This window comes from Haliotis rubra, unplaced genomic scaffold, assembly GCF_003918875.1.
Source record: "Haliotis rubra isolate DU_JTF1 unplaced genomic scaffold, ASM391887v1 Scf1021, whole genome shotgun sequence".
NCBI lineage: Eukaryota > Metazoa > Mollusca > Gastropoda > Lepetellida > Haliotidae > Haliotis > Haliotis rubra.
The window spans coordinates 23,635-38,542 of NW_025764917.1; the positions used below are offsets into that span (position 1 = coordinate 23,635).

Genomic DNA, 14,908 nt, shown 5'->3' on the forward strand with positions numbered 1-14,908 from the left:
GATTCTTCAAAAAATGAGAACAATCGTTCGATGGACGAAAAAACATTTGCACAGCGCTACTAAACTGATTTAGAATAAACATGAAACACATATTCTTTAGAATTTCCAAAAGGAACTCGACTTCTTCCTTAAATGAAAATGATTCATTTACTAAAATATATCAGCTTACATCACAGTCTCTGATTAAGTATGTGGAGTAATTATTTCATGAAAAATATTTAAATATGTGGAGTAATTATTTCATGAAAAATATTTTATTTTATGAGCATGTAAAGTGTGGTACACTTGTTTCAGAAACAGATTCAAATGGGATATTTTTCTTTCAAAATTGATAAAAATACATTCACAAATTGTCATGATTACTGCGACAATTTCAATAGAGCCCTGAAGGGTGCTTCAGAATATGTCTGTAATAAAAACAAAATATTAAAATTAAATGGTCACCCTGAAATGCCTTGTCAAATATTGATAACACAACCATGAATAAAAACATTACCTAATAAAATTCCTTGATATACCCAATACCACATAACAAGAATGCATTGTAATACATGAAGAGTCCTCAAAACAGCACATATCCCTCCAATCTGGTGCCAATTAAAAATAAATTATGGTAACGAATTGTAATTGTGACAGAATGAAAGTCAGGAACTGTAATGCAAAGGAAGAAGAGAAGTAATTTAATTACAATTTTCTCTTCTCCGTGGTGTGGTGTGGTGTGAGTTGGCAGCGACTCATCGCGGGGGGTCGGCTTATGTACGAAACATACCATTTTGACACTCATTTCAAGGGTCAAACTAGGGGGTCAGCTTATCTACGGTAATATACGGTAACTATCGGGTAAATCATAAGAAGATATCTCAGCTTTCATTTATGGCTCACAAATATAAAGCTTACGACACAAGTAGTTTCACAACAGGTCTAAATGGTATCTGAAAGACACTAATGCAGTAATCTGTTTCATAAAACCCCTAAAATCACACCAGTTTTGGATTATAGTTCAGACAAACTTTATGGATAACAACTTCTATATTTTGTAAGTGTGATGTTTCGACACAGAGCCTTGTACCTGCTTAACAACAGTTCAAGAATCTGTATCAAAAGGTCGCACTCACTAAATGAAGAAGATGTTATCCATAAACTTTGTCTCATTCTCACTCAGTCAATATTGTACTTCCCATCTTCTATATTGTACTTCCCATCTTCTATATTGTACTTCCCATCTTCTATATTGTACTTCCCATCTTCTATATTGTACTTCCCTTCTATATTGTACTTACATTCTCACTCACTCAATCATTTCTCAGATCAACAGGACCCATGAAGATCCGGGTTAGAATAGGTCTTCAGCAACCCATTCTTGCCACAAAAGGCGACTATGCGTCGCGTAAGAGGCGACTAACGGGATCGGGTGGTCAGGCTCGCTGACTTGGTTTACACATGTCATCGGTCTCCAATTGTGCAGATCGATCCTCATGCTGTTGATAACTGGATTGTCTGGTCCCGACTCGATTATTTACAGACTTGGTTTACACATGTCATCAGTCCCCAATTGCGCAGATCGATCCTCATGCTGTTGATAACTGGATTGTCTGGTCCCGACTCGATTATTTACAGACCGCCGCCACATAGCTGGAATATGTCTGAGTGCAGCGTAAAACTAAACTCACTCACTCACTCAGATCAACAGCGATATCAATGATCTGTGCAACTCAGATACGATGTGTCAGCTTGTACACAAAACCCAATCCTGTTATTCACCTCTTACGACAAGCATGGGTTTCTGAAGAGCAATTCTAACGAAAATTCAGAAGGAAGCAGGGTCATTGGGCAGCCTAGCCTTGCCGAAGATCCTGATTCAATTCCCCACATGGGTACACTGTGTGAAGTCCACTTCTGGATTCCCCGATATTGATGGAATATCGCTAAAACCCACGTAAAACCATACTCATTCACTCATTATAAACAGGTGAGCTAAATGTAAAAATTATGGATTTTCATATTGTCTCATTTGATTCATCTGCCAGTATTCCGGGAAACATGGCATGCCAGTGGAAAGGCAGCACTGGAACTTGAGGTCTTGGAGGGAACAGCTGGAACAGACAATCACATCAGCTTCAGTTAACATTGTAAGGCACATCCTCGATAATCTCAAGGGTATACAATCCGATAAATCTCCAGAAGTACCCTGGATGCATCTACAGCTCAGCCCAATAAGTGCATTACCTCCGCCTTCTCACAGTAGCCAATCAGATACCGGTAAGCTGTTACAACTGAGCTTACCAGAGTCAACAACGTTGGTGGCCGCAGCCTCAAGGCATTGCTCGCTGTGCAATTCACATTTAGGGAAAATATCACAGACAAATCGACAGGTCAGAAACCTTAAAAAAAATACATGCAAGAACTCCATCTACCTCTTTCAGAATACCTCTGCAACATTTGTCCAAACCGTCGCCATATAGCTGGAATATTGCTGAGTGCGGCATAAAAGTAAAACTCACTCACTGCAACAATTGTGTTGCCAAGTTTAATCTGTTAGATAAAAGAAGTGGAAGTAAGTTATGATAGAAGCCTTGTTACTGCTACACTCAACTTCCCAGCATAGACACCTGATTGGATAGGAAGCAAGTGAAGGGAGGTAATAATATTATGGGGCTGAGTCGTAAATGCATCTAGGATGGGTAAGGCACGGTCCATAAATGTCACCAGGGCGTACAATTTGGTAAAACAGTCCTTTGATCAATGTGTTATGGGTGAAAATCATTTAAAGGTAAATTTTCAGAATCAAGAGAATCAAAAGTGTATTTTTGGTCACAATCCCAGACACCCCTCACAGAACTGAAATGGCCTACTCGAGTTCGTTGGGATATGAACGTTTCGAGAATAGCTAGCCAGGTCACCAGCTTTAGGAGCAAAATTATTAGTGATGTGCATTTGAATGTGACAGCATTGAGATATCACTCAATCCTCTCGGATGGAAGCCAAGTTGGGATGGTAGAGAAATGACATCTCGTAGTTCTAAGATACAGCTATCAAAATGATTTATTTTGTGATAATGGTGGGTGGAAACCTAGTGGTTAGAGTGCTAGCTTGTGATGGTGGGGTCAGGGTTTGGTTCTCTACATGGGCATGTGCTGAAGCCAGTTTCTGGTGCCACTGTGTCAAGGTAAGGTGGAAGGCAACATTAAAGCTCGCACGCTCACTCACTTACTCACTCATAGACGAACACTTATATATATATATGTGTGTGTGTGTGTATGTGTATATATATATATATATGTACACTTCTTATATATGTGTGTATGTATGTGTATAGACTAATACTTATATATATGTGTTGGTATGTGTGTGTGTATATATATATATGTATGTATGTATGCTCACTCATAGACTAACACTTATATATATAAATGTATGTGTGTGTGTATATATGGATATGTATGTCATGTATAACACTTATGTATGTATGTATGTATGTATGTATGTATATATATATATGTATGTATGTATGTATGTATGTATGTATGTATGTATGTCGCTCTATCACTTATTCACTCATAGACTAACATATATATATGTATATGTATGTATGTGTGTATATATATGTGTGTGTGTATATATATATAAATATGTATGGTGTGTGTATATATATATATATATATATATATAAATGTGTGTGTGTGTTGGTGTATATATATATGTGTGTGTGTATGTGTGTGTATGTGTATATGTATGTAAGTGTGTATGTGTGTATGTATGTGGGTGTGTATATATATATGTGTGTGTATGTTGTATGTGTGTGTATGTATGTACTCATAGACTGTGTATGTATGTATGTGTGTGTATGTATATATATGTATGTGTGTGTGTCTGTGTATGTATGTATGTGTATGTGTGTATATATGTATGTTGTATGTATGTGTGTATGTATGTGTGTGTATGTATGTATCGTGTATATATGTATGTATGTATGTATGTGTGTGTATGTATGTATGTCTGTATGTATGCATGCATGCATGTCTGTAAGCATGCATGTCTGTATGTATGTATGCATGTCTGTCTGTCTGTCTGTATGCATGCATGTATGTGTATGTATGTGGATGTGTATGTCTGTATGTATGTATGTATGTATGTATGTATGTATGTATGTATGTATGTATGTATGTATGTATGTATGTATAGTATTTGCAGCATACTACCTATAATACTTCACTACTTAACCATTCATCCTGAAGAGTATTTAATGTCTTACCTTTAGCAGAAGACTGTTCAAATTTCTCCAGAAACTTGTTTTTAATTCTGGAACAAAGACAAACAACAAGCATAAGACACAGTTTAAATCATTAACCATTGATGAACATATACAAATATCAACATCAGCCTTGAAAATGAAATGAATATTGGCTGAGAATACAAAATTTCGCATAAATGCTTTTAAAAAAAATAAAAATATGACATTATATGGCTGAAATATTGAAACATGTTTTGAAGCTGGAAAAGTTTCTGACTATTCTTGCATCCCTAACTTTGACATGGCACCTTTACTTCATCGAACAAGATTTGTATTTCTTATCAAAACATCCAATCAGATTTTTCCTTGCACTCTGACCCGTGAAGATACGGGTTAGAATTGATCTTCAGTAACCCATGCTTGTCGTAAGAGGCGACTAACAGGATCGATTGGTCAGGCTCGCTGACTTGGTTGACACATATCATCGGTTCCCAATTGCGTAAATCATGCTTATGCTGTTGATCACTGGATTGCCTGGTCCAGACTCGATTATTTACAGACTGCCGCCATGTTGCTGGAATATTGCTGAGTGCGGCATTTAACAACATCCTAACCCAACCTTGCCCTCTGACAACAAGGTGAATACTCCAACATATCCATTTCATCGTCTTCAGATAGTGAGTATTGATTCATAGGTTGTTGCTTATATTAGGTATTGACTGTTTTTGGGGGTATTTATTACATTTTCACTTTCTTTAGTCTTCTACTGTATATTTTCAAACCAATGACTAGAGAAATAAATCTATTTAAACTTTTCTACATGATTTTTAATTTGCATCTGTTCATGTTTTGCCCCCATGTGGTTCATGTTGAGGGGCGGTGGGGCAGCCTAGAGGTTAAGGCATTCACTCTTCACACCAAATGAATTGATTGATGATGTTGAACAAAAATAGACAGCATTTTTAATTCCATTTATATTTATCTACGAAAATTTAATCTATAAAAGTAATAAAAACTTAAAAGCCTTGCCTGTCCATTTCTTCATGTTTCTTGGCATCCTCTCTCTCAGCCCGAAGCTTATTTTCCTCTGTCTGCAAACAGAAAATAGCAATCTCAGATGTCATTGTTTCAGATCATCATTAAAAATCACCTTCACCTTGATTCAGGGATAAAGGAAAAAAGTCTTATTTGACACATTCAACATCTGGATATGTTCTTCCCTATAGTTATCTCCCTTGCATAGCCTCAAATGGGCCAGATGAGGTGAACTGTCGTTGAATGCTTGTGTGCGCATCTGTCTTTTGACGGTCCGCGTGTATCTGTCTTTTAGTCACCACCAGTGGGCTTTACCTTGACTTACAAAATTAAAACCCCATCAATACATTTTACATGTTCTTGCTGGTAATCTGAAGATCTTGTAAAGTATTGATATGGTGTATTATCTAGCCTCATGTAAGAATGTCGAGTTTTGATTGGTTCACGTGACTCTGGTTAAATACCATGTACACCCGTCACTATCTGCGAGCAGGGAGTACAAGAGTCATATTATCCCGCCACGCCTCGGTGACCACGTGAAGTGAGAAAAGCGTGCATCACCAAGCCTTTAGTAACGTGCGCTGCATTGAGGTCAATTGATCAGCTGGTGTCAACATGGCATCTCACATAAATAAAAACAAGTCGAGTCAATGCGTATTGTTTTCTTTTGATTTAGTAAAAACATTTGGCTAGATAAATGCGTTATCACATCATGTCTCGGGAAATACGGGGTTTTATCAGTGCCTCTGGTTCAGGGAATACAACCTTACTCAGGACTGATAAAACCCTGTATTTCCCGAGACACGATGTGATAACTTATAGTGAAGTGTATGTTGAGATAATTACTTCAGAGCCTGGAATGTATCAGTGGTCATGTGGACAGTGTTCATGACTTATGGTTGGAATTATAGACACTGACAGCATTTTACCCGACGCACAAATATGCGCCCCTTGCGCACATGTGTGAGTTCAGAAGAACTGTTTGTAAAGATAGAATATTTGAGTGTGTTTTGTGAACATTCACGCAAACATGAAACATCATAGTATTTTGGTTATTGCCAAGTATTAAATTGCCTCTCCTTAAATTAGTATTAGCGAGTGGTCATATATTCAACAGCCTATTGTTACTTTCTATTTGAAACTCGCCAGCTGTATTGTCAATGCTTTCATTCATTCTTTCCTTGTAGTCACATTAGGGCTATATCAATGTGAAAGGTGTATCATCTCTATGCATTTGCGCAAAACAAAAATAGAAATGAGAGTGAATATAGATTAGTAACAGTGTTTAGAGTATATTTTATAGAATGCTGGGTAACAGTGGGTATGAATCCCAAATGAATCTCAATTAAATAAGTACAATAATTTCTACTTCACTAACAACATTTGTTCCATTTAACCCCGAATGGGCTTGTGTATTTAGAAGGACGTGGAGTCACCCCCTCAATGACATCCTTATGTTGTCAGCTTGCTGACGGGCTTAACCTCGTTCATGTGGACAAGGCGTCCGACTTTGGATCAAAAGGTGTGTGGTTTGAATCCCCAAAATTTTAAGGTCGTTACATTTATTTATTTAGTCTCCTGAAACTAAAACATGTTTTGACTCACCTTCCTTCTGCCATCCATCTTCTTCTTCAAGAACTCTTCCTCCTGATGCCTCTTCTCTTCCTCCTTTCTCTTTTTCCGTTGCTCCTGGCAACAAGAGATGTATCATGTGTACAATGCTACAGCAACACTGTATCGATACTAGTGTTAGGAATTGTTTGAAAGCTCATAATTGATAATTGGTTGAAAGCTAACAATTGATAATTGGTTCATTACCAACGAACAATCATTAAATAATTGGTTAGCATCATTTTTCAGATTTTCCTATTCAGGTTGTTATTGCAGATAAGTATAACATGCTGTTTTGTTTTATTTGGCAACTGCTAAATATGACGTTTCAGTAAGTGAAGTGAGCTTTCTAAGAATTCATTTTCAGGCCTTGACAACTTCAAAGATATGTTCCATTGTCAGGTGTTTCAAACACTAAAACAGTAGTTCCAAAATCGTTTGTGTTCGATCATGAGAAATTGTGATCGATTGCTTGGTCAATTGGTCACTGCGACCAATCTTCTATTATTTCAATTAACTGGAACACCGCTAATCGATACAAACTTCACAATACAATATATCAATTTACAACTGCATCACAATAATTATCATACTTCACATTAAAAGTTATATTGGTGTTAAAACACATGAATAATTAGAGAAACTGTTCAAGAACTAGTTTCTTCATTTCTGTATTATTTGCTATTGGGCTGTAAATAGAAGAATCTTCACAGTGTCCCTAAGCTTATGATTCTCACTACAATATCCTATGTTTGTCTGGGGCGGTGGGGTAGCCTAGTGGTTAAAGTGTTCACTTGTCACGCCGAAGACCCGGGTTCGATTCCCCACATGGGTACAATGTGTGAAGCCCATTTCTGGTGTCCCCTGCCATGATATTGTTGTTATGTTGCTAAAAAGGGCTAAAACTAAACTTGGTATATTTGTCTGTCTGAAAGAAAACATTATACAGGGCCGTGATTTACCTGCAGAACAAGAGAAATTTCAATATGACACTAAGTATGATATAGATGACACTAACCAACATGCTGTACTTGGCATTGGCATTCTTCATCACCATATTTCTCCTCACCTCGCTCTCCGTCATCTCCCCTCCTCCTGAAACAGACACAGTGATAATGTTATGATTATACCACGGACAGTGAAACATATTTAGTCAAGATTGAAATTTTTGCTAAATTTGTGACATACTGGAACAGGCAGCTTGGGTTATCCGGGGCAGTAATGATCCAGCGGTGTGAGCATGTTGTCGGTGTGATGTAGTGCCATAATAATGGACTAATTATGAGTGAGTGAGCAAGTGAGCGAGTGAGTGAGTGGGTTTAATGTCGTGCTTAAGAATATTTCGCTCATATGACGACGTGAATTCATGTGTATGTGCATGTGCGGCTGCTTGTACTAGCCCAGACTTAAGCTGGTTTTATAGTGCTAGCCCACTGAGATACCATGCTGCAGTGAAGCATGAATATCCCACTCAGACACATTATACTGACTCCGAGCCGACCAGTCCTTGTACCCATTAATGCCGAGCGCCCCGCAGGGACCAACAAGTACCATATTTTAACGTCTTTTGGTATGACGCGGTCGGGGATCGAACCTGCGACCTTCCGCTCTCCGGACGGAGTGAGTGAGAGTGAGTGAGTGAGAGCAAAAAAAAATGATTAATTTTCCAAACTTTTCACATGTTCATCTCAGTGTTTCTAAATGATAATTGGTTAATGAAATATGACCTGGCATAACAAATTAACTTCATTAATCAATCTGACCAACAGACAGCCTTCAGTGAGTCTTCACTGTACAGTTTTTATAAGCATGTTTCTTCACTCTTTCTCTTCTTTTGTCAATGTGTCATACATAAAATATACTTCCTTGAGCCTCTGAATTGCATATAGGGTGAGGAGGACATGTAATGAGGTAATTTGTTCTCAGGTCTTAAAACACAAAAATAAGGTTTACATTCATGTTTGTTGTTTAACACAACACTCACTGATATTCCATCTATAGATATGATGGTGATGTGTAAATAGTGATGAATTGAAGACTCTGGATTAATGCCATTTACTCTCGACAATTAAACTGTAATTCTTCTTAGCTCGGAGGTTATTCTCTAATTATAACTGACATGAGTATGTTCAGATCACCCCCATATACACGGACATACCGTCACTCACTGCATGTCAGTACTGTGTATTGATGAGGCGTTACATCCCTTATGTCTCACCTACTGTTCCGTGATATGAGACGTGGCCAGGCTTGTTCTCAGCTTTGTGTCGCTCATAGGCTTCTGTCTCACGTCGTGCCTCTGTACATTCGAAGGAGAGAACAGACTATTAAGGAAGTGAGTGAGTTTAGTTTTAATGCTGCTTTTAGTAATATTCCAGCAATATCACGGTGAGGTACACCAGAAATGGGCTTCACATATTGCACCATGTGAGGAATCGAACCCGGATCTTTGGCATGACGAGTATATGCTTTAACCACTAGGCTACCCCACTGTCCCAACTAGTAAGTAATCATTTATCATGGTGTTTACATAACTACCATTTGAGATGTACTGTAACAGGGTTGGGGTAAGGGGTGGAGTATCTATGGGGATGGGGTTGAAATGAGTCAATTAGTCCTCAAGTTTTAAAAACAGAATAATACTGTTTACGTTTGTTGTTTAGGCCAGACCAATTTTATTTCTTGTCTTACGGCTTTTTGACCTCAGAAAACCTAAAGCCAGGAAGGAATTTTTTATTTTTTAAATCCCAAGTCAAAGTAATTTTACGCCGCTTTTAGCAATATTCCAGCAATATCACGGCAGGGGACACCAGAAATGGGCTTCACACATTGTACCCATGTGGGGAATCGAACCTGGGTCTTCGGCGTGACGAGCGAACACCGTAACCACTAGGCTACCCCAACGCCCCTCATGAGCAGTGATCGGGGATGTGATGACATGCAACCATATCAGTAAAACTGACCACACAATCCTTTCACTAGTCTGTCATACAGACACTCAAACAAATGTATCTAAGAAAGACCATGCAAGTCTAGATTACCAAAGTTTCAAGAAATGAATATAGTCTCTGGGCTCCTTTTTATTCTATTTTATGGGTATAATTTAGGAACCGTTTTAGGTGTAAACTGTATTTTATCAGAAACTAATTGTTACTCTATTCGAGCACCGGAAGCACAGATTTCTGAATTCAATTTACAGGGAGAATTGCAGAAAGCATCAGTTGCGATTAGCAGTGAAATAACACAAGAATAGTTGGGGCATCTGAAATGATAAGGTTTCAAACTATAGATATAAAACAGTATAAGAAGACTGTTTGAGTTCATTATAACCATATTTAGGGTACCTTTATTACCATCACTTTAATAGTAAGAGAAAGCCAAAGGAAATTTTTCTAAATAAAATGTGTGTTAGCAAAACGTTTAGCAACTTTCCGGAGCAATCCCACTGCAACAAGCACCACAAAAGGGCTCCTCACATTGTACCCATGAAGGGAATTGAACCCAGGTCTTTGGCATGACGAGCAAATGCTTTAAGCTACCCCAATGCCAAATGTTCATAAACAAAGTGAATAATGTTATTGATACCCACGCTCAGAAATCTGTTGCCTTTTCTTCTCATTTGGACTGATAACAGAATATCCTCCTTGACTGTCAACATAACGAAGAACATTATAATCAGATTAAATACATCCAAAACAACATTTGCAACATCATTTATTCTCACCCACTAATCAAGAGAAGAAGCTGATTATTAATCATATGCAAAATGAGAGATGCAGGCATGGGACCTGTCATTGCATTATGCTGACGTCTTTCGTTGCTATGATACCTTTTTCATGTCTTTTCTAACACACAATACATGTGAGTGAGTTTAGTTTTACGTGCTTTTAGCACTAATCCAGCAATATCACAGCAGGGGACACTAGAAATGGGCTTGTCACATTGTACCCATGTGGGGAATCAAACCCTGGTCTATGGCATGACGAGCAAAAACTTTTACCACTAGGCTACCCCTAGTCTGTCTCACAGTCCCTGAAACACATTATTTTCCCCACTGCCAAGCCCTCTCTGCAGTGCTAAAGCCCTAAATAAAGCAAGTCTAGATTTCCTCAGGTTCTGAATCTCTGGTCTCCCTAGGGCTCCTTTTCAATATAAATGGGCTTGTTTGTTACTATCAAAATTATATATATTCAGAGACTAAGCCTTAGTCTAGGCTACCCCCAACGATAGACCCAACCCCACACTCCCCTTTTATTCACCTCTCACTGATAGTCTGTTTGTTTGTTTGTTTGTTGTTTAACTCCACACTCAGCAGTATTCCAGATATATGGTCTCTAAATAATCAAGTCTGGACCTGACAAACCAGTGATCAATGAACATGAGCATCGATCTACACATTTGGGACACGATGACATATGTCAACCAAGTCAGCAAGCCTGACCACCCAATCCTGTTATTCGCCTCTTACAACAAGCATGGGTTAGTGAAGGTCAATTCTAACTTGGATCTTCTCGGGTCAACTAACTGTCACTGTGTCAGTTTTTCATAGCAATCCTCACCCTCTCCCTTCTTGATCTTATTGCAATTCCTCCCTATACAAATGACCCCAGGATGAAGCATATTATAGTCTACTTAACACACATGATTTCTACTGAACAGAAATCTGTGAATGTGTTAAAACAAGGTATGATGTGTCCTGTCATCAGTTATAATCCATTTCACTGGTAAAATTTACAGCACAGGGTTTTAGACCAGGTGACAAAGCCCACAGACTGTTGTAATGTTAAACTACAGCACTGTATGTGTGTCAGGATAGCTTTGTGAGGATAGTGACACGAGTTAGTCACTTATAAATACTTATTTTCATTTAAGTTTACCAAAGACGTATATACACGTCTTTGAGTTTACTAAACAATAAAATTAATTCAAAGAATGTTAGAAAGTTTTTTAAAAACTAAAATGTTCCCAAGACGTTTGTTTCCTGAAAAATAACTGATTAGTTATATGAAATTAAGTAAACATAATTAAATTATGTACTAGAATCTATAAATTTATACTTTAAGCTTACTGAGACATTGTCTGTTCCGTCCCCCCTTCTGCTCCGGTCGCACCCCCGTCTTCCCCCTCGCCAGGTCTTGGGGGGAACGTCCCTCCTCGTCTAGGGGGATATGCTCCTCCCCGTCCCCCTTGCGATCCCATCTCGCCTGGATTGTACATCCCTCCTCTCGGTGACGGATTTACTCTGCCCCGAACTGACCGACTGTTGACAGCCCCTCGTCCCGTGGTTGTCCCTCGTCCTCGAGCCCCACCCCTGGCGGCAGTTTGGTTTCCTGGGCCCCTGGTAGATCCGCGGGTCCTGCTAGAAACTGATGGACGTGCGGGGAATGTCTTACTCATCGTGCTACTTTCACTTTCTCTTCTCGGATTCAGTTTCGGTATCTCTAAATATATGATCTGTTGACGTTTGCGTTGTTGGGGAATCCCTAAGCTGGTTCACGGCTCCTTGTGCGCGTCTTCATACTTACGATTTTAAGAGACGGGACCCAGCGTTGGGGAATCCCCCCGCATACTAAAGCGTCATCTAGCGGAAGGCTGTATATGGGAGGTAATAACTATTCATTGCTTCAGTGAACACACACTCCGGCGCAGTGATGGCTTAGCGTAACATCACTGCCACAGGCTAATTTGCATATCACGTGACCGGACTTATTTGTAAACAAACGCGCATATTCATTATAAGAAGAGACTGATTTGTTTGAGTGGCATTTAAGAAGTTGAGACGTACAATATAGAACAAGTTTTATGGATAACAACTTCTTTATTTCGTGAGTGCGACGTTTCGATACAGATTCTTGTACCGTTGTCAAGCAGGAGTGATACATGAAGTGTAGGAGCTGCATATTTCATATTTCATTGTTATATACAGTATACATATGCAGCTCCTACACTTCATGTAAGTTGTGACCTAAATTTCTGTTAAAGTACTTAAATGCTACCGTAGAACGTAATGCACTTTCAGAACCTTCTTAAATGTGATCATAACTTTTGAAATAAAGCTCGTAACTTGTCAAGCGGACCATCGTCTGCTAGAATGAAAAGAACCGCATAAACATCACGTGACTCTAATAGAATGTTGCCGACGTAATAAAAAAAACTATGGAAGAGCGAATTGGTCATCTCTTACATATCTTTTTCTCGTGGTGCAGAATTCGTCTCGGCTTGTGACCACTGGGTTAATTTAAAATACTGATGCGATGTCACTGTACTGCGCAGACATGACATGTTTTATCATGTTTATTGTCCCGTGCCAAGAAGAATGAATGTGCACATGATTGAATAACTTACCTGTAAATATGTTATTTTTATCTTCACCAAAAAACACTCAAAAAATCAAGAAAGAAATGACCAGTTTGCAAGACTTTTCATTAAAATGCCACGTTGTATTTGTTGACGTCTTGGGAGAAGAATGCATCACCTGGGCTTCCATACAAGGTCGTGACCCCGCGCTATAACGAGTAACCCGAAAACACGGTACATGTACATCACTTCTCCCGCTCGCGCTGGCGGACAGACACAAAATGTTCACTGCATTGGAAACCAGCGGACGACAGAACATTCTGACAATACATTTATGAAAGGTGATATGATATTTAATTACGGAATTACAGTTTTGATAATCTACTGATACGCAATAATTTACATGGTCATCTTTTGCGTTATTACCCCGAAAACATAGTATGTGATATGGTCACGAATATGATATTCCGTTTATTACCGAAGTCGTCAAATTGAGGAAAATAAACCCAAATCTGCTTTGAAACACAGGCTGGCTTCCCGCCGTCGCCCGCATGTAGAACGCAACGTCACAGATGAAACGTGACGTCATAGCATTGTTCATGACAAAGTGATATGTTGCCCTATAGTCCTAGAGATAAGGCCTGATTTATTTACCTCAGAGATCCAAAAGGTTTGAACATTGGTTCCTGTGGAAAAATGTCTGAAGTTTCAGAATATGTAAGTCTTACGAGTAAACATTTGACCAATTTTTCGCTAGAGGGCGCTGAATTCATGACTAAGCATTTTTTTTCACCCACTACCCCCTACTGGAAATGTTCACCTTTTGCATATGAAATACAAAGAAAGGGTGACATATTATATAGGGCTGCGCAATATAACCAGTTTACCGGTATTTACCGGTTCAGACATGAAAGCGATGCGTATTTCGATACGCTGATCGAAAACCGGTATTTTGACATGCATTCGGAAAACTTCGTAACACTCGGGATCTTCGTATATTTCCGTTTTATAAATTGTTCCTTTCCCTTTTTTATTTGTGCCAAGTATTATTTACATTTTTATTTTGTCATGATTAAAAGTTTTTATTAAAGCTTAATCAAGCATGGTCATTTTGTTGTGTTTTTGCTTTATGAATCAAGCATTAACTCGATTATAAGTAGTTTTTTTGTTAAAAAAGAACTTCTTGCAATATACATTGTATTGCAATACATATCGCAGTATACGCTTTCGCATCGCAATATATCGCAATATGAAAATTCTCTGCAATACCAAGCCCTAATATTATACATAATATGAAAGCCAACACATTTGGCTTTAATAAAATCATAACATTAAGTACATCTTTGAACTCACTACTGAAAAGACAAAAAATTGTAAAACGCACATCTTTCGTTTTTCACTATATATACAAATAAACCATTGTTCAAACCCTTTGGACCTCTCGGGGTAAATAAATGGACCTTATCTCTTGGACTACTAGGTAGGTAATAAATTATGAACGGTCCTTTACTGAGCAATAATATGAGTAACATTTAATCATTCTGTCAGTACTGAATGCTTGTTACACAACTACCAGTTTTTAGGTCAACGTTGTTGATGGTCCTCTAGTGGTACAACGAGTGAGAATGGTTTTACGCCGCTTTTAGCAATATTCCAGCAACATCACGACGGGGGGTAACACCAGAAATGAGCTTCACACATTGTACCCATGTGGGGAATAAAACACGGGTCTTC

General features: G+C 38.5%; 1 protein-coding gene across 1 annotated transcript; it reads right to left on the reverse strand.

Annotated features, from left to right (window-relative positions):
* Positions 1-2,002: 2,002 nt before the first annotated feature.
* Positions 2,003-12,351, reverse strand: LOC124270935 (epithelial-stromal interaction protein 1-like). The gene is made up of 8 exons (XM_046706002.1): positions 11,946-12,351; positions 10,467-10,525; positions 9,096-9,176; positions 7,896-7,972; positions 6,872-6,955; positions 5,261-5,322; positions 4,253-4,299; positions 2,003-2,093 (listed from the first exon to the last, which is right to left on the reverse strand). The coding sequence occupies exons 1-8, from the start codon at positions 12,272-12,274 to the stop codon at positions 2,017-2,019; spliced, it is 816 nt and encodes a 271-aa protein (XP_046561958.1). The 5' UTR covers positions 12,275-12,351; the 3' UTR covers positions 2,003-2,016.
* Positions 12,352-14,908: the final 2,557 nt, after the last annotated feature.